At 52.0% G+C, this 17,518-nt stretch overlaps 3 protein-coding genes and 1 non-coding gene across 8 annotated transcripts; 2 read left to right on the top strand and 2 right to left on the bottom strand.

The window, feature by feature from the left end:
• Positions 1–1,935: 1,935 nt before the first annotated feature.
• On the bottom strand, positions 1,936–7,473 carry EIF2B4 (eukaryotic translation initiation factor 2B subunit delta). 5 transcript variants are annotated; one of them, XM_022574207.3, is made up of 13 exons: positions 7,220–7,465; positions 6,799–6,842; positions 6,340–6,475; positions 5,938–6,144; positions 5,590–5,672; positions 5,312–5,403; positions 4,966–5,080; positions 4,688–4,764; positions 3,892–3,994; positions 3,532–3,659; positions 3,216–3,393; positions 2,638–2,818; positions 1,936–2,175 (listed from the first exon to the last, which is right to left on the bottom strand). In XM_022574207.3, exons 1-13 carry the CDS (start codon positions 7,251–7,253, stop codon positions 1,976–1,978), a joined length of 1,578 nt encoding a protein of 525 aa, XP_022429915.1. In that variant the 5' UTR covers positions 7,254–7,465; the 3' UTR covers positions 1,936–1,975. The 5 variants fall into 5 exon arrangements, with proteins under 5 accessions (XP_022429915.1, XP_022429916.1, XP_022429913.1 ...); XM_022574208.3 differs by having other exon boundaries at positions 5,938–6,141; positions 7,220–7,463; XM_022574205.3 differs by having other exon boundaries at positions 6,799–7,466.
• LOC115803459 (small nucleolar RNA SNORA8) lies at positions 4,106–4,206 on the top strand. Its single transcript, XR_004024209.1, has one exon. It is a non-coding gene; the product is annotated as a small nucleolar RNA SNORA8 (small nucleolar RNA).
• SNX17 (sorting nexin 17) lies at positions 7,194–13,302 on the top strand. The gene is made up of 15 exons (XM_022574211.3): positions 7,194–7,704; positions 8,198–8,272; positions 9,302–9,419; positions 9,941–10,005; positions 10,286–10,396; positions 10,508–10,598; positions 10,757–10,844; positions 11,089–11,158; positions 11,451–11,543; positions 11,640–11,843; positions 11,982–12,107; positions 12,271–12,348; positions 12,510–12,584; positions 12,677–12,718; positions 12,811–13,302. The coding sequence occupies exons 1-15, from the start codon at positions 7,642–7,644 to the stop codon at positions 12,922–12,924; spliced, it is 1,413 nt and encodes a 470-aa protein (XP_022429919.1). The 5' UTR covers positions 7,194–7,641; the 3' UTR covers positions 12,925–13,302.
• A 108-nt stretch (positions 13,303–13,410) lies between these two features.
• On the bottom strand, positions 13,411–17,081 carry ZNF513 (zinc finger protein 513). Its single transcript, XM_022574210.3, has 4 exons — positions 16,886–17,081; positions 16,479–16,634; positions 14,676–15,263; positions 13,411–14,585 (listed from the first exon to the last, which is right to left on the bottom strand). Exons 1-4 carry the CDS (start codon positions 16,938–16,940, stop codon positions 13,759–13,761), a joined length of 1,626 nt encoding a protein of 541 aa, XP_022429918.1. The 5' UTR covers positions 16,941–17,081; the 3' UTR covers positions 13,411–13,758.
• Positions 17,082–17,518: the final 437 nt, after the last annotated feature.

The raw sequence follows: 17,518 nt of genomic DNA, 5'->3' as shown, positions 1-17,518 counted from the left end.
TGCCTCTAATCTCTACCAGCTACCAGCTAAAGCACAGAGCTGACCCTGTTGAACCTCTGCTTAATTTTGATGATTAAGTGGTATGCTCAATATGTAAAAAAACATGAATTCATCATAATCTTTATAGAGAGAAAGCCAAAAATTCAACAACTTCTCATTGTATGCCACTGGAAGTAACCAGTGATCAATCCTGAAAACTGGCAATTCAAAGGAAAAAATTAAACATTTATCTTGCCTTTCCAGTATGGACTGTAATTCAGAATAGTAACTGATGAGAGGGAGTTCTTTATAGAAGATTATTAGCTAGTACGTATGGAATGATGTAATTAGGAAAAAAAAATTTACCATGTTGCATCCTCTAATGAAATAATTCAGGCAACAATAAAAGTGGATGAAACCACTAAATCAAAGTTTGTTGGGAAACTTTAAAACACCTGGACCCTTTCATCACTGAAAATGGACCAACCAACCTGATGGCAAGGCAGTATGAAACATACTCAACCTGGTTCCTGGCACAAGTCTATGTCATGAGAAAAGAAGGGGCGGGGTTGGAGAGACTGCTTTTGATTACAAAAAATTTAAGACAAAATAACGACATGTAATATATGGATTTGTTTGGATCCTGATTCAACAGTAAAAAGCTGCTTTTGAGACAATCAAGGAAATTTGATTATGGCTTGGACAATAAGGAAGAGTTTAATAAGTGTAATGACATGGTAAGCTTCCATATTTTTTAGAGACATAATGACGTTTGGAGGAGTAAAACGATATAATGACTGGGATTTGCTCTAATACAACTTCAGCAAGGAAAACAAGGGAAACAAAAAAAGCATATGTGGCGAATCTTGATAATTACTACATTTGGTGATGGGGATTCTTTGTATAGTTCACTGTACTTCTATGCTGCTTGAAATTTTTCAATAAAACATACACACACATACATACACACGCACACACACACAAAATGGATGACTCTAACGTATTTTTTAGGCTAACCACAATGGTTAGACTCTCACAATCTGGACCCAATCCAACCTACGTTAGCAGCTGTATCACTAATTATCCACATAAGCCGAGGTTCTAGCTTTACCACACTACTTGACACTTTGGAATTGGCCAGTCATTTTAAGGCCTATTCTGTAGTCTAAGTTATTTCCTCTGTTCACCTGCGTTCTCATTCTTTTCCAACTGGGAAACTTCTTATCCTTCAAGGACTAGGTCAGATGTTACCTGTGAAGTCTTCTCCAACCTCACTAGATCTCCTGGCAACATCCTGGGTTGCTTCCAATGAACTCTGTTCATACTACTAGTAGAATGTATCTCATACTGTAGATGTCACCTGTCTTCCTCCATCATGATGAGTACTCCTTAATGGCAGATAGCGTAAAAATTACGGGCACAGTCTCTAGATCCAGAATGCCGGAGATCACATGCCGGTTTAGTTAGTGTTACCTTGGGCAAGTAACTTAACCTCTCTGTGCCCCAGTTATCTCATCTATAAAATCGCACTTCATAGAGTGGTATTAATCTTCCTAAATGGATAAAACGGGACTACAACAGTTTATGACACACAGTAAATACTCAATACTAAGGATACAAAATATTAATATATTAATGTGTAACTATTTAATGTAAATATCAATATATTGGTTTAACTTAAATATTAATGTAATAATAATACTAAAATACTAAGGATAGGACTCTTATTTGTCCTTATTATACTCTTCCTCATATCTAGCTCAGTGTATGGCACATAGATACTCAATAAATGGCTGATGACTTGGATAGTTTATGGTCTCCATACTGACCTTCACTTTGGCCCCAAAGCACTGGCATGGAGGTTGGTAGCAGGTGCTAAGAGGGGCTGGACAGTCTGGACTCCTAACCTAAGCGGTGGCAATGCTAAAAGAGATAAAAGGCAGCAGAGTTGCTAAGTGTAGGGAGTATGTCATTTATTGACCCTGTGTTCACCCACTCACTGGTCACTACTCTTGACTCGCAGCACAACAGGTACAGAACTGCAAGGGATCATGCCCAGCTCCGTGATCACCAGATCCACCAGTTCTGGGGGGGTCACATCATAGACCAGATTCAACAACCGTAGGGACGAGTGGTTCTGCCAGTCAGCCAGGGCCACACGTTCTCCTCGCTCACACAGCAGATCGTCAGGGTCATCTGCAATGGGAGGTGTACCCTTTTATGTACTTTTAAAAAATAAGCTGTGGGCTTCCCTTGTGGCACGGTGGTTAAGAATCCACCTGCCAATGCAGGGGACATAGGTTCGAGCCCTGGTCCAGGAAGATCCCACATGCTGCGGAGCAACTAAGCCCGTGCGCCACAACTACTGCGCCTGCGCTCTAGAGGCCGTGAGCCACAACTACTGAAGTCTGCACACCTAGAGCCCGTGTCCGCAGTGAGAAGCCCGCGCACTGCAATGAAGAGTGACTCCCCACTCGCCGCAACTAGAGAAAGCTCGCGCACAGCAACGAAGACCCAACGCAGCCAAAAATAAATAAATAAAATAAATTTATAAAAAAAATAAAAAGAAAAAATAAGTTGTACTTCAACCTCCCCTCTCCCTCCCAAATCTTCTCAGGTCCCTGGAACCTTCTCTCCTGCCCTCCTGGGCCTCCTTACCTAGCTCATTAGAGACAAAGGCATCAGTCTGCACACGCTCACAAAACTTGTATGTTTCACAGCAGACCAGCACTGGCACATTATGGGCCCGTGCCACCAGGGCCAGCTGTGCTGTCCCTACCCGTGACATCACAGACCCGTTGGCCAGGAGTGCATGAGCTCCCAACAGCACCTTAGAAACCTATTTTGGAGAGTAGAGAGGAGGAAAAAAAATGTCATGTGTGACCAATGCAGAATAAGGTTCCCAACTCTTACCCAGGACAGCAATATTAAGGCAATGGGTAACAAATCTTAATAAAGGCTCTTGGAAAACACCTGACCGTTGACTCACCACACCACCCACAGGAAAACTAAACTCTTTTGTCCTGTTCCCTCTCAGCGGCTACTAGTTTTATATAAGGTTCTTGCAATAGGTAGACATGCTGTATAACGTGCTGTAGATGCTTCTCCTACTAAATATAAACACAGTTGTATAATTCTAGTATTTCTAGACAATTGCAACGTTGGGAAGGCGAGACTATGTCTATACTACTATACCCTTTTACTCCAACTTTGGAGTTCTTTTCCTCTGCCCTCACCTCTGGGAGCACATAGGAAGCTGCAGGAATCAGCAGGTAGGAGGCAGGGACCCCAGCACGGACCAGAAAACGTAGTGTGTGCTTTCCCTCCAGCCGTGGCCGGCTGTCCACCACTACCACCCGAAACCGCCGGCCCTTAGCCCAAGCCTCCTGAAGAATTCGTGATACCAGAGATGAGCTAGAGTGAATGGAGAGGAGGATTCAGTTATAGATGTCACTGACTGATGGTCAGCTCATTCCTAAAGGGCAAAGAGGCAGTTCCTTCTTCAAATCATTTCACTCCCCAATTTTCTCAGTCACAGGGTCTGGCCCATACCATCCATATACCAGGATTACATCTCCATTACTGATCTTCTCATAAGCAAAGCGTGAGATTGCCTGAGCTGCAAGCACAATCTTCTCTTGCACATATAGATCGATGGCTGCTCGAAGTTCTGACTTGGCCTAAATGGAGCAAGATACTTATGGAACAAGAAACAGACACAACCCTTTGATTATCATGCTGGATGCTTGAATATGCATATAATGACAAGCCTAAAAGGGGCCCAGGTCAGACAGACCCACCACCTCAACCCTTGACCAGGCAGACCAGAGAGTTGCCCCTTCTGGGAGCCCCGAACATGTTTCCAGCTCTATCCCCCAGGTGCATGCCTCGCTCATTCCTCATACTCATCACCTCCTCTTCCCGCTTGGAGCTGCTCACACCCGTAATCTCCTTGTTAAGGAACTTGATGGCGTTGTACATGCTCGCTGACAGGGGACGGCACTGAGTCAGGAAGCTACAAAAACAACACCTTGCATCTGTGCAACTCTTCACAGCTCACAAAGCTTTCACATTTAAAAACATTTTTTTTAAAGAGAAGACAGAAAAATGAAAATACAGGTAGAAGAGCAAGAAAAAGGCTCCAAGTGCAATATAAATTCAGTATTTGGCATCGTTAGTTTTCTTGGCTTTGTGCATGTTAGACCTGGTATTTCTACTGATACAGTATTCCTATAGTTTCTCATACTGTTCAATTTGACAGTCCTCAATAGTAACTAATACTAATTTTCTAGGGTGTCAAATTCAGAACCAGGCAGATCCATCTCCTGACCCTAAACATGGTCCTAAAGTAAACTGCTTGAGGAAATTGGATCCCAAAGATTACAGGTGGGGAATTTTGAAGTGTGTCCACATTTCACTGGAGATCAAAGAAGCCTAACTAAAAGAATTGTAGGCTGACTCACATGACAACTTCTTTCTGAAAGGGTTTTTTATCTTGAAGATTATGAGTTTGGAGGAACTAAGGTGATTGGCAGTGGAAAGAATCAGAACTTGTGAAATTCCTTGAAAATTTATTGACTTAAATAACTTTGTGTTACACATAATAAAAAAAAACCCTTTATGCTTTGAAAAAAAGAAAAAGAAAAAGGGTCTAAGAAAAGGACTGAGCAAGGTGGGGTGGGAGTGGATGTGCAGTGATCATCCTTACCTGAAGTAGGGCTTTAGTTTATTCACTAGGTCCCTTGACAGTTCTTCACTGGGAGGTGTGGTGTAATCCTGAATCACCTGTAGGGTACACAAGTTGATCAGCAAAATGCGCCCTAACAAAAGTCTCTGAAAGGGGGACAGGGTAAGCTTCTCTGAGGAAAGTCTTCTGAGGGTGGAGTCATTCCCTCTTCCCCCCAGAGATTACTCTGGGTGAGAGAAGCCGGGGTAGCGTTGGGGAAGGCGAGGCTGGATCATAAGAGGTAACAAGATGGGACATACCTGCTGCAAGGCACGAAGCAAGGCAATGCACCGGGCATTGGAGCCACTGACCAGGCCCTGGGAGTACTGCAGGCCGAGTCGCACCATGGCTGGGTGGATCACAGAGGATGGGATGCTGATGGGATGGCGGTGTCACACACTTTGCAAGGGAACTTGAGCACCTACTGCCCACCTTCCCCTGATGAAAAGGAACCTCCTTCACTCGCACAGACACCCCCATTTGAAGAAGCACGCCTTGTGTTCATGCTTCTTTCCACAGATCCAACCTCAAGTTTCCAGTCACTTTCAAACAGAATTACTAAAGCTCCTCATGCTTAAAAGTTATGACAATTTCATAAGCTCCTACCTCATAAACTGGGTTAGAGAGTTTTGTCTGCTGTACTGGGGTAGATGGGAGAAGAGACTGACTTTGGATCCATAATCCTTTCGTGTAGGAACCTTGACAAAACAGGGGAACAGAACCAAGGGCCCAGAATTTAAAACTGTGGGATAATGCTGGGAAGGAAGAAGATGGTGAGCCAAATACCCATCCTTTTCCGGGTCTCACTTCGCCCCGAGCACCTTTCCTCCCTCTATTCCATCTCCCTAGGCTCTTTCTGGCCACACACCAAACCCACTTCCTACCTGCTGTCGTTCTGGTTTTTTAACAAGCCTCCTCAGAAGCGTGGGGTCATCAACCTGACTATGCTCGGGTAGACGCTTCACTCCTAGAAGATAACAATCGTGTTTTCAAGACACTGTAGGTGATAATGAGAAATCTGCTTTCAGGGCATAAGGGACATCAAGAAAGATTTGAGAGAGAGATGGAAAAAAACAGGAAAAAAAAGTAGAAAAAGAAACAGGGGTAGGATGAGGTTAAGGAGAGAATTGTGAACTCTGGGAACCAAGGTGAAAATTGGGAGCTGTTTTACTGTGGGGAAGCCTGAGCTAACATAGGCATTTGAATCAACAGAGGTCTTGAAGTGAACATACCTGAGGGGGTTTCTCCAGCTGTGCTGGGGCAGGCCTGAGGAGGTGGCCCTCCTTGGTCCCCTTTTCTTGCCTGCTTCAGGGCCCGCTCAGCCTCCTGCTTGGCCCGCCTTTCAGCTCGAAGTTCAGCCTTACTCCGACCTGCTGGAACTTTCTCCTTGGCACTGCCCAACTGACTGTCCAGTCCAGGCAGGTCTTTGGTCGGGCCTGCTGAAGGTAGAAGGAAGAGGTGCCCAAGCCCTAGGTAGGTAATAGCTATGCCCCAACCAAAGCTTCTTTTCCTGTTTATCTAAACTTTTTCCCTTTTTACTTGTGCAAACCAACTTTGTCCTGTCTCCCCCTCTTCTCTCCCACCACATCCCTTTACCAGCTCCACACCCCGGCCCTTTAAAAAAGCCCCCGCACCTTGACATTGGGCTGCAGATACAGCAGAGCCAGTTTCTGGTTCTGCCCCCTTTTCCTCCTTCCGTTTCTTCTTCTGCTGTTTCTTTTCCTTCCGAAGTTGCAGCTTTTCTTCTTGGGTCATCTCCCTCCCCCCTGCCTAAGACACAGACATAGAACACTAACCTTCCCCAACAATTCCAAAAATGAATAAACACTACTGGATACTTACTAGTCTCCCACAGGATCCCTAATCCTTCCTAAGTCTCAGAAGCTACCTGTTACGAGCTTAGAGCCCACAGGGATCGAAGTTTCTCCTGTAGATCACAGTCACATTACCATTAGGGCTGAAAAAGCTCTGTAAAATCTCTTGACTTTACCAAGAAATAAAGTGAAACGGGGATGAAGATTGGGTCGGAACGAAGTTGACACGGCCTCCTGCGTACTGCCTGACAGGCGGCTAGGGAGGGCACCCGCACTTACCCCAGGCCGAGGAACAAGCTCCGCCTTCATCCCAGATCCCGAGTCTGCATCAGAAAACAGGGCACAAAGTGAACCAGAGAGGCTCCGGGAGGGTTTGCGGGGACACGTATTCGGCGCTGCTGGCTGCTGGGTCTGCATGACCACGGGTCGCCACCAGGCGGGAGGTGAGCCGGGGATCGGCGTGGGGGACGCAGTGCGCGGCAGGATCAAAGGGAAGGGGGGCGGGGGAAGGAAGAAGCACGCACACCTCCCGGAGGAACAAGCCGGTACGCGGCACGGAGTGCGCCCGAGGCAGTGCGGACCAGACTCCGGCGTGGCGCGGGAACCGAACGACAGGGCCCAGAGGTACTCAGGGCCCATCAGTAGCCGTCCGAGGCCCGTCCGCTCGCGTACCTGTTTGTGTGCCCGGCCCTTCACTCACCCTCGCGAACAACCACGGCCACGGCAGCCATCATCCTCCGTCCTGGGCTCCGCCCGCCTGGGTCACAGGGACTACAAGCGCCCCCTGGGCCGACAGCCTCGGCGCGCAGCCCCAACCGGACTACAAGCCCCGGAGTGCTCTGGGGCTCTGCCCCTGGCTACGGGTCGCGATAAGGGCCTTTTCAGCTTTGGGCTCCCAATCCCGGCAGTCGGCTCTTGCCCTTTAGACTACAGTTCCCAGGATGCCGGGGGCGCTGCGCCCCAGAGCGGACTTCCCCAGCCCTTCCCACCTCTGATCGCAAGTCCCCCCCCCCCCCAAAATGGCGAGCGAGGCTGCGGGGACGTGCTGAGGAGCGGAGGCGAGCGTGCAAAGCCGCTGTGGCCCTCAGAGTCCGGACCCGGCCGGGCCCTGCCGCAGGGAACATGCACTTTTCCATTCCTGAAACCGAGTCCCGCAGCGGGGACAGCGGCGGCTCCGCCTACGTGGTGAGGAGCGGCCGGAGCCCGGCCGGGTAGGGGCGGGGATAACGGGCCGGAGCCCTCTCCGAGCGGCCTCCGAAGTCTGGCCGCCACCTTTCGGGCCTGGTGACAGGCCGCCGAGTCCCGACGGCCTCGCTGGGAGCTTATATTACGTCTCAGATTCATCCAAAGGTCGCCCCAGCTCCTGTAGGTCCTTTGTTTGGCCGCATCGCCTCCCCCGGCTGGGCCGCGGCTACTCTGGTGGGCGTCCCTGGCCTCTTGGGGAGGAAGACTGCAGCCTGAGCGCCCGGGTTTTCCCCGACTGGTCCTCCTGCTTTGGGACCTGGCTCTGGGGAAAATCGGCTGGCCACCTTTGGAAGATCCCGGCGCGTTGCTCAGGCGGAGCTGTGGCAGGCAACTTCCGGCCAGGGTTCTCAAGCCCCGCCAAAATGGCGAGCGAGGCGAGCGATCCTAAACAAGACCGCGACCCTAAACTGCTTGCCTGCTTTTGTGTTCTCAGGCCTATAACATTCACGTGAATGGAGTCCTGCACTGTCGGGTGCGCTACAGCCAACTCCTGGGGCTGCACGAGCAGGTGGGACTAGCACCCCTGCCTTGAGGCAGCTTCAAGCCCTTTTCTACACCTGGGCATCAGTGTCTCCATTTCCCTCCCCGTCGCTTTCTCGTAGGCTGTAGTTCCCCTTTAATCACTGCCACAGGGAAGGATTTGGTGCTTTATCTTATCGTCTGACATTTCCGGGGAACTCCCAGGGAGCTTAATGTCTGCCCCTAACTGCTCCTCCGTATACTCACATACTCCCTCCTTTCTTCTCTGTCCCCATCTTACACAGCCTGTACACTGCCTGTGCCTGTGCATGGAGAAAACGACAACCCTCCCCCCTAAGCTGCCAAAGCACTTTCCTTCTGTCATCTGAGCTGCAACTTGAAATTCTTTTTCCTGCTCATATTGATACAAACCATTCACCAATTTCTGTCTGTGTTCCTTGACTCACCTGAGCGGGTGTAGCTGTTCCAGCTATCCTTATGTGTCTGTGATGTAATGTTTCTCTGTTCTCCTCACCAGATTCTGAGCTCTGTATTTAACTCGGTACAGAGTCCTGGTTTTACTGATAACTAGTTGTGCAACCCTGAGCAAGTTACCTGATTTCTTTGGGCCTCAGCTTCTGCAACTGAAAAATGGAGTCATTGGTCTGCAAAGTCCCTTTAAGTCCTAAAATACTTCGTGAATATATTTAGCTATTACTTAACTGTGCACATAAACTTTCCTTACAAAGCCTTTTGCTTCCTATGAGGGTTCAATGAACACAGCTTTGCTAGATAAGCAAGGGTCTCCCTAGGCCCTGGCTCTATACAAACCCTTCCCACACTGTGGAGGAACAGACCTGTACACTGTAAGATTGGAAAAAACATATATCTAGGACAGAGGAACGGCTCCCTTGGGATGCTGCCCCTGCCAAAGGAATGATTTCCTGGATGACCAGGGTAGATAGGGGCGCAGGGACTAAGGAAAGGGAAGGGGAGCCCAAGAGAACATTATGAATGTCGATTGCCTCTTCTCATTTGCTATGTTTATGTGAAGAGTTGTATCTCTTTCTCCAAATAGCTTCGGAAGGAATATGGGGCCAATGTGCTTCCTGCATTTCCCCCAAAGAAGCTTTTCTCTCTGACACCCGCTGAGGTAGAACAGAGGAGAGAGCAGTTAGAGAAGTACATGCAAGCTGGTGAGTGGTTGGAGGGAACTTTAGGCTGACTCTGTTGAGGACTATGGAGAGAGACTCAAAACAGCTGATTTTGTAGAAGGTCCTGAAGGAATCTGTAGATCTGGGAAGCCTACTGTTTTATCTATTATTTAATTAGCAAAAGTAAATAGCATGCAAGGATGCTGTGGTATCTAGGTACCAGCAAAGCAATTTGGGCACTGACATCTATGAGAAATACTAATATAGCACTAACTAGTCTTAAAGCAGTTTCGATCGGTGGGGAGAACTTAACTTGTATCTGATGTGCTTTAGATGAACATTATTTTTCCCTGGTTCTATAGACTGGACTCAACTAGATGGTAGCCAAGGGTGGGGCAGGTGAAGAATTTATGCAAACAGCGAGTGAGGTGAGGCCAGTTGGGAGATGTGACAAGCCACCATCAGCCCAGGAAAGGGGACCTGGGGGGCCTGCCACAAAGAGAACTGGGGGGATCCAAGAGGGAATCATAAGTTACTAGAACATCATTCTCTTGTCCCCACAGTTCGGCAAGACCCGTTGCTTGGGAGCAGTGAGACCTTCAATAGTTTCTTGCGTCGGGCACAACAGGTAAGGCTTTGGATGGGACCAAGTTTTAAGGGAAGCACCTTCCTGCAGGGCCACATCATTTTAATGAGGTGGGTACAGAGGAGCCATCCTGGCACCTTTCTGTATGGAATGGGGCTTCTGCTGTACCAGTGAAATCAAGGAAACCCAGTCTATAATTAAACAGCTGAGAATAAAGTCACCAGAGGGACCTACAATACAACATAGTTGGGAAGGGTCAGAGCTGGACGCTGGGCATGTTGTTAACAAGGTGCCTCCCATTCCCGTGTATGCTCACAACCAGGAGACACAGCAGGTCCCAACAGAAGAGGTCTCCTTGGAAGTGCTGCTTAGCAACGGGCAGAAAGTTCTGGTCAATGTGCTAACTTCAGATCAGACTGAGGATGTCCTGGAGGTGAGGCGCTTGTTCTGCACTGCTCCTCCTCCCCCTGCACCCCAGGTTCCCAGGCTTGGGGTGATTGGAACCATCCAGCATGATGAGCTGTATTTCCTTCCTTATTCCTAGGCTGTGGCTGCAAAGCTGGATCTTCCAGATGACTTGATCGGATACTTTAGTCTCTTTCTAGTTCGAGAAAAAGAGGATGGAGCCTTTTCGTGTGAGTTTGTCTGGACTTTACAGCTTCCCTCTGTTTCCACTAGTGAACTTGCCTGTCTCCCCCAAGAATGTGGCATTTCCCCAGGGCTTCTCGCTTGATTTCCCTCCCCTGAGTTTCATGACATTTTCTTTTTCTTTTCTTTTTTTTTAAACCCATAGTTGTACGGAAGTTGCAAGAGTTTGAGCTGCCTTATGTGTCTGTTGCCAGTCTTCGGAGTCAAGAGTATAAGATTATGCTAAGGAAGAGGTCAGGGCTGGGCTTGGAGGAGGGAGAGGGTGCTGGACTGGATTATGGGGCCACGTATTGAGACAGAATAATCTGGACAAGGGGGTAGTGCTGGGTGTTTCTACCAGGCCTCCCAAGCTTCCTCCAACTGTATCACCATTAGCTCCATAGTTCCAGATTGCTCCGGTTTTGCCCCTTTTCCATTCTGCCTCTTGCCTTCCCCCAGCTTAGCCCCATTACCCCTTTCCACCCCTTGGCCTCACAGTTATTGGGACTCTGCCTATGATGACGATGTCATGGAGAACCGGGTTGGCCTGAACCTGCTTTATGCTCAGGTGAGCTTGGAGGTGCCTCAGAACCCTTTCCCTGAAAATGGCTCTGGTGTCCCTCTGCCAAGAAAACTTTCGTATCTTTACTGCCAGTTCATGGGGAAGTTTCTAGAATACTCTCAGGGCATCTGGCACAACTTCTACTCTCCCTGCTTTGTAAGCTGATATGGTCAAGGACTCAACTGCGAAGAGCTTGCTCAAATGTGGGGTGAGGGGTCAGGCTGGACAGAGGTAACTGGACACTCTTTGGGTCTCTGACTGGGAGCCCCGAACACCCCACCCCTTGTCTCCGCTGCAGACAGTATCAGACATTGAGCGTGGGTGGATCCTAGTCACCAAGGAGCAGCACCGGCAGCTCAAATCACTGCAAGAGAAGGTCTCCAAGAAGGAGGTGAGCCCTGCCTCCCTGTCTCCCTCCAAGGGGTTGCTTCCTCTGGGCTGTCCCACTTCCCCTCCTGACCCGTCCCGCCTGCTGACTGGGTTTCAGTTCCTGCGGCTGGCCCAGACGCTGCGGCACTATGGCTACTTGCGCTTCGATGCCTGTGTGGCTGACTTCCCGGAGAAGGACTGTCCAGTGGTGGTGAGCGCAGGCAACAGTGAGCTCAGCCTCCAGCTCCGCCTGCCTGGCCAGCAACTCCGTGAAGGCTCCTTTCGGGTCACCCGCATGCGGTGCTGGCGGGTCACCTCCTCTGTGAGTTGGGGTAGGAGGGGGAGACCTTTGGGATGGAGGCCCGGCAAGCCTTGAGCTTCGGGAATGGGCTGGAGTGGGTCAGGGAGAGGCACATCGGTCAGAATGAGCTCAGCCTAATTCTTACCCTTCCTCTCCCAGGTGCCACTGCCTAGTGGAGGCACAAGCAGCCCAGGTCGGGGCCGGGGTGAGGTGCGCCTGGAACTGGCTTTTGAATACCTCATGAGCAAGGACCGGCTACAGTGGGTCACCATCACCAGCCCCCAGGTGTGAGCCCACCCTCAGGCCTCCTCTGGAGCCCATTGCACCGTCTCTCTTAGATACCCAAGTCTAGGGCTTCCAGGACTCCATGTGAGTGGGAGCCCTCGTCTTAGGGGCGCTGGGCTCAGGATGACCACCCAGTCAGGCTGAGCTCTCGCCTTGCCCTCAGGCTATCATGATGAGCATCTGCTTGCAGTCCATGGTGGATGAACTGATGGTGAAGAAATCCGGCGGCAGTATCAGGAAGGTAAGCAGCAAGCACAGACCAAGCAGCTGAGTGGTCGTGCTCTCCCTGCCTTTTGTCCTAGGTGTGATGCCTCTCCTGAGAGGGAGGGGAAGGGATTGGGATTCCAAAGGGGGTGATCAGCCCTTATCAGCAGCATCAGCACCTCATGTCTCCATCCCCAGATGCTACGCCGGCGGGTGGGGGGCACCCTGAGACGCTCAGACAGCCAGCAAGCAGTGAAGTCCCCACCGCTGCTTGTAAGTACTACTCCCTGGTCAGTCCCCCAGCCCCCAGGCCTTGCATCACCTCCGCAGTGAGGTCTCTGACACCTCTGCCTCCTCCTCCCCAGGAGTCACCTGATGCCAGCCGGGAGTCCATGGTCAAACTCTCAGTGAGTTTCCCACGAGGGTTGGTGAGGTTGGTGTTTGTAGGGGACCTTAGGGAGGCTTGAGCCCTCTGACCCCGACCCTGCCTTTATTACAGAGCAAGCTGAGTGCCGTGAGCTTGCGGGGGATTGGCACTCCCAGCACAGATGCCAGTGCCAGTGATGTCCACGGCAATTTCGCCTTTGAGGGCATTGGAGATGAGGATCTGTGATCTCCAGAGCTCGGATGTCTGCCCTCTACCCTGGAGGAGTGTTCAGAAACTTGCCCTGTGCCTGTATCCCCGAAACTGGGGTATTTTTCTTCGTATTGTTCCCTTTTCTCCTCGGCCAGGGGCCTCCTAACCTGCCTTCCCTTCCTCTCCCCAGGGCTGGCTATACAAAGGATCGCTCAGAGCTGGCCTTCAATGCCAAATTAGCATTTAGTATTTTGCACAAAGTCCACGGGACCATGGCTACCTGCCTGGGGAGGAACCACAACTCCCCCCAGGCTGCTTCTGGCTTCTCGGGGCCATGAGCCAAGGGGATGGGCAGAGGTCTGTGTATGGTCTGGCCCAGCTCCCCGTCATTAAACTCAGCCTGATTGCTGCCTACCTCTGGTTCCCTCTCACTGCCCCTGCTCCCCCCATCACAGCATGGACTGCTGTGCTACGGGTGAGGCCAAGCTGTGCTTGCCACTGCCAACTCAGCATAGACGTGGCTTTGTTAGTGTTTCCTTTATTATAAAGCACTGAAATAAGTTAAATAAACAGGTGCGAGGCTGGACAGTCCCCCAGCCAGTTCATCCACCGCCCCTGGGAGCAGTGGAGGTGGATACAGGGCCCTTCTCACTGAGCTTATGAAGTCACATCAGTCAAGGCAAGGCCCCCCTGGTCCATATGGGCCCCCCGCCCATGGGGTTTGGACTGGTCCGTATAGTGCCTAGGTTAGTCTGTGTGGAGCCCCTGGCCAGCGGGGGAGGAAGGTAAAGGTGGCTTCTGGTCCATCTGTATAAAACATACAGGAGGGTCAGGGCTAATTCATAGAGCCCTAGGGGAGAAGGACCTAGTTCAGGGTGAGTCTGTGTGGAGAGCTCGGCTACCAGTGGCACCCAGGGCTGTTGGGCCCCGAGAGCTCAAAACAGAGGGGGGACTGTGAGGTGGCGCCCAGCCCTCAGAGGCAGAGAGGCCAGGCCCTCCTGCCCCACCATGGCCATGCACCTTCTGGTGGCGTTTGTAGTTGTCCCAGTGGCCCGTGGTATAGGCGCAGGTGGCACAGCGGAAGGGCTTCTCGCCTGTGTGCCGCAGCATGTGGCGTTTGAGGTTCATGCTCTGGTTGCAGCTGTAGTTGCAAAGACTACACCGAAAAGGTTTGTCCCCAGAGTGGATTCGACCGTGACGCTTGAGGTTGGCCAGGTTGCCACAGGCATAGGGGCAGAGGGGGCACTTGTAGGGCTTCTCTCCTGTGTGGACGCGCTGGTGCCGTTTCAGGTTATCCAGATGAGCAGAGGCATAAGGACAGCGGGCACAGCGGAAGGGCTTCTCACCACTGTGCGTCTTCATGTGCCGAGCCAAGTGGTTGGGATAGTGAGTGGCAAAGGGGCAGAGGCTACAGGCAAAGCCTTTGTCACTGGGGCCCTGGGGTCCACCACTGGCACCACTTCCAGTCTCTCCTCGCATGCAGCGCCCACACATGGCTGCTCCCAGCCGACTACCCTCCCCCTCTTCCAGCTCTTGTCCACAGTTCCGGCAGGTCCAAGGGAACAGCAGCTCTGGCAGTGGTTCTGATGCAGTCCCACATAGGCCTTCCCCTTCACTCCTCAGCTGCCCACAGTCCGGCAAGAAACTGGCACCGCCTGGTGGCACATGGAGGCTCAAATCTGGAAGCAGCAGGGCATCTGTAGAGACAGTGAGCCCTGGGCTATGAATCCAAGTTCCCCTAAGGCCACCCACCCACGTCCCAGGTTCTTTGGTCCCTGGCTTTTTACCTTCAGGTCGCCGGGGCACTGCCCCCTCCTGCTCTGTGGGACTGGGAGGCCGGGCAGGACGTGGAGCACAGCAGCGGAAGCCACAGGTCGGGCAGGGAGGAGTGGGGGGCCCCGCATGGGTGCGCTGATGCCGCCTCAGGTTGCCCAGGCTGCTGCAGGCAAAGGGGCAGTGGGGACAGCGGTAGGGCTTCTCGCCAGTGTGGGTGCGAGTATGTCGCGTCAGGTTGACGAGCTGGGCTGAGGCGTAGGGGCAGCGGCCACAGCGGAACGGCTTCTCCCCGCTGTGTGTCTGCATGTGCCGCTTCAGGTGGCTCGAGTAGTGGGACACGAAGGCGCAGAGGCGGCATGAGTATAGTAGCCGTGGGGGCAGCGGGGGCCCCCCACCCGGCCCTCCTGCCCCACAACACGGCCCCTCACCTGTGGGCCCCCCACACAGCTGGCAGGCTGGGCCTGGCCTCTCACCCCTGGCCTCCCCTGGACCCCTGGCTGGCTCCTCAACTTCACTCTCCGCACTTAGTGCCCGGCCGCCCCCAGACTCGTCGTCGCTCAGCCCATAGGGAAGCCCAGGCCTGGCCCCCAGAGAGTCTCCTGGTGAGACAGACATGAGAAGAAACATCAACACAGGCTAGGAATAGACTCCAAACTCCCTTTCTCACTTGCGGTCTCCCCACTTGCTGGGCTCCACCCTTCTCTTCAATCAATGATCCTAAAAATTCAACACAAATCATCTACCTCCAAGTCTGGACTAACCTAGTGATGACAGAGTTGTACATAGGACCAATGAATGGAAAAAGATCAAGGGCTCACAGTGGACCACATACTGAAATGAATCAATAATTAAATAATTAACTGATTCTTGGGATAAGTAAAAATACACAAGGCAGAGGCCTGATACCTTTTTCTAGTGCCTCTATCAGTAAGGACTCTTAGTTTTTATTTTATAACCACCTCCATACTATCTCAAGAGGCAAAATTTGGAGGGAAGGGCTTCCCTGGTGGCGCAGTGGTTGAGAGTCCGCCTGCCGATGCAGGGTACACGGGTTCGTGCCCCAGTCTGGGAAGATCCCACATGCCGCGGAGCGGCTGGGCCCATGAGCCATGGCTGCTGAGCCTGCGCATCCGGAGCCTGTGCTCCGCAACGGGAGAGGCCACAACAGTGAGAGGCCCACGTACCGCAAAAAAAAAAAAAAATTTGGAGGGAAGAGGAAACAAAGTAACACATGTAATACCACTTCTAAGCCTAAAGGATGGATTCTCTTTTACATGGATTTCCTCAATGACTTTCAAAATCATCCTTCAGAAGTGGCATTAGTGGATAGGTAGTGCAGCAAACTAGGTTGGGGTGATGCTAAGATCAAAGGGAAGAGGAATGTGGAAGGATATTTGAGGGCAGAGACTAATACCTCCATACAAGGGGAGTTTATGCTGCAGGTGAAAGGGAGTTAGATTAGATATAAGTACTAGCTTGAATGAGGTTGCTTCCCTGAACCTCTTAAAAATAAACTCATCTAAGGAATAGGCTAGGGAGTGGGATAAAGTTATTAAAAGGGCATTTACTTTTAACCAGTTGTTCCATGTGATTCCTCTACCGTCCTATTCATACCACCTTTGAACCAGGCCCCAGAACTTGACCTCAACAAAGTGATGGACCATCAGGCAAACGAAGAAATCTAGCTCAAATCTAAACTGGACCAGCCCCAGTGGCAGGAAACGGTGTTTTGCTCACTGGCACTATACTCTAACCCGCCTCCTAAAGGCTGAGGTTCCAGAGGTCACTTCCTTAAGTCAGTCCCCCAAACCCACCTTCAGAGTCTCTCTCGAAGCCCATGAGCTGGTCGCTGTTGCCGTCACCTTCCTCCTCTTCCTCTTCTTCCTCAAACTCCAGATCCTGGCCTAGTAGTAAATCACTCTCCAATACCAGGGCCCCGGGTCCTTCGTCGAGGGAGTCTTCAGTGTCCACTGAAGAGGGGAAGAGGCTTGTAGATCCTCCCTCAGAAACTGTGCCCATCATTCGCACCCGGGGAGCCAGCCCTCGCAGACCGTACTTCCCGCACTCGTAGACCCTCTCGGGTTCCGTTAGTACCTCGATGGGAAGCTAGGAGTCCAGATCGCCCATCCCATCCCTCAAGAGTCCCCCTCCACCCAGACCTGAACCCACACCACTGACCCCACCCCCGCTCCTCCCCACCTCGCAGCCCCTGACCCCTGACCTTTGACCCCCTCGCATTTCACGGGCTGCGGGTGGCTTTGCTTCCTTCGGGGCATCGTGACCGGCTCCAGCCCGACGCGCCTCCGGCCTGCAGCCGCCCGGCCCCGCCCCTCCCAATTCGGCCTGCCCGCCCTTCCTCTCAGGGCCCGCGGGCCGCCCCCATGCAGAGGCGCGGGCCCCGGGCAGCCCCCGGCCCTGGCCCCGGCGCCCAGCTCAGGCCGCTCCCGCCGCCGCCGCCGCCGCCGCCGCGTCCATTCATGGAGCCCCCTACCCCCGCCCTACGGAGACCAGCTGGTACCTCCGTACTCGCTTCCGCTTCCGCTGTCGCAGAGCCACACGGGACGCGTAGTCCGTGGAAAGCAGAAGCCCCGAAAGCGTCCACAGCGTGACCAGGAAGTGATTGTGACGGAAGCAAGCGGGCGAGCCAATCAGGGATCAGATGAAACCTGGCCGGCAAGGAGGGCAGGTCAAACCGTGACCCTGGCTTTAGTCTTAAGGGTCGCCTGGCCGGTTCTGACCCCTCGGTGGAGGAACAAGGAAATCGTTCCTCACCCTAGGAGGGGGTGAGGATGAGCCGCGACGCCAGGCCAGGCTGCCAGCGGCTCAGGGAGTTACCATACCCGACCCCCTCTCC

The sequence above is a fragment of the Delphinapterus leucas genome, chromosome 13 (genome assembly GCF_059928025.1).
Source record: "Delphinapterus leucas isolate spDelLeu-1000000601 "Yukka" chromosome 13, BTC_Dleu_Yukka2, whole genome shotgun sequence".
NCBI classification, from domain to species: Eukaryota; Metazoa; Chordata; class Mammalia; order Artiodactyla; family Monodontidae; genus Delphinapterus; species Delphinapterus leucas.
This window is presented reverse-complemented; position numbering and strand designations above follow the sequence as displayed.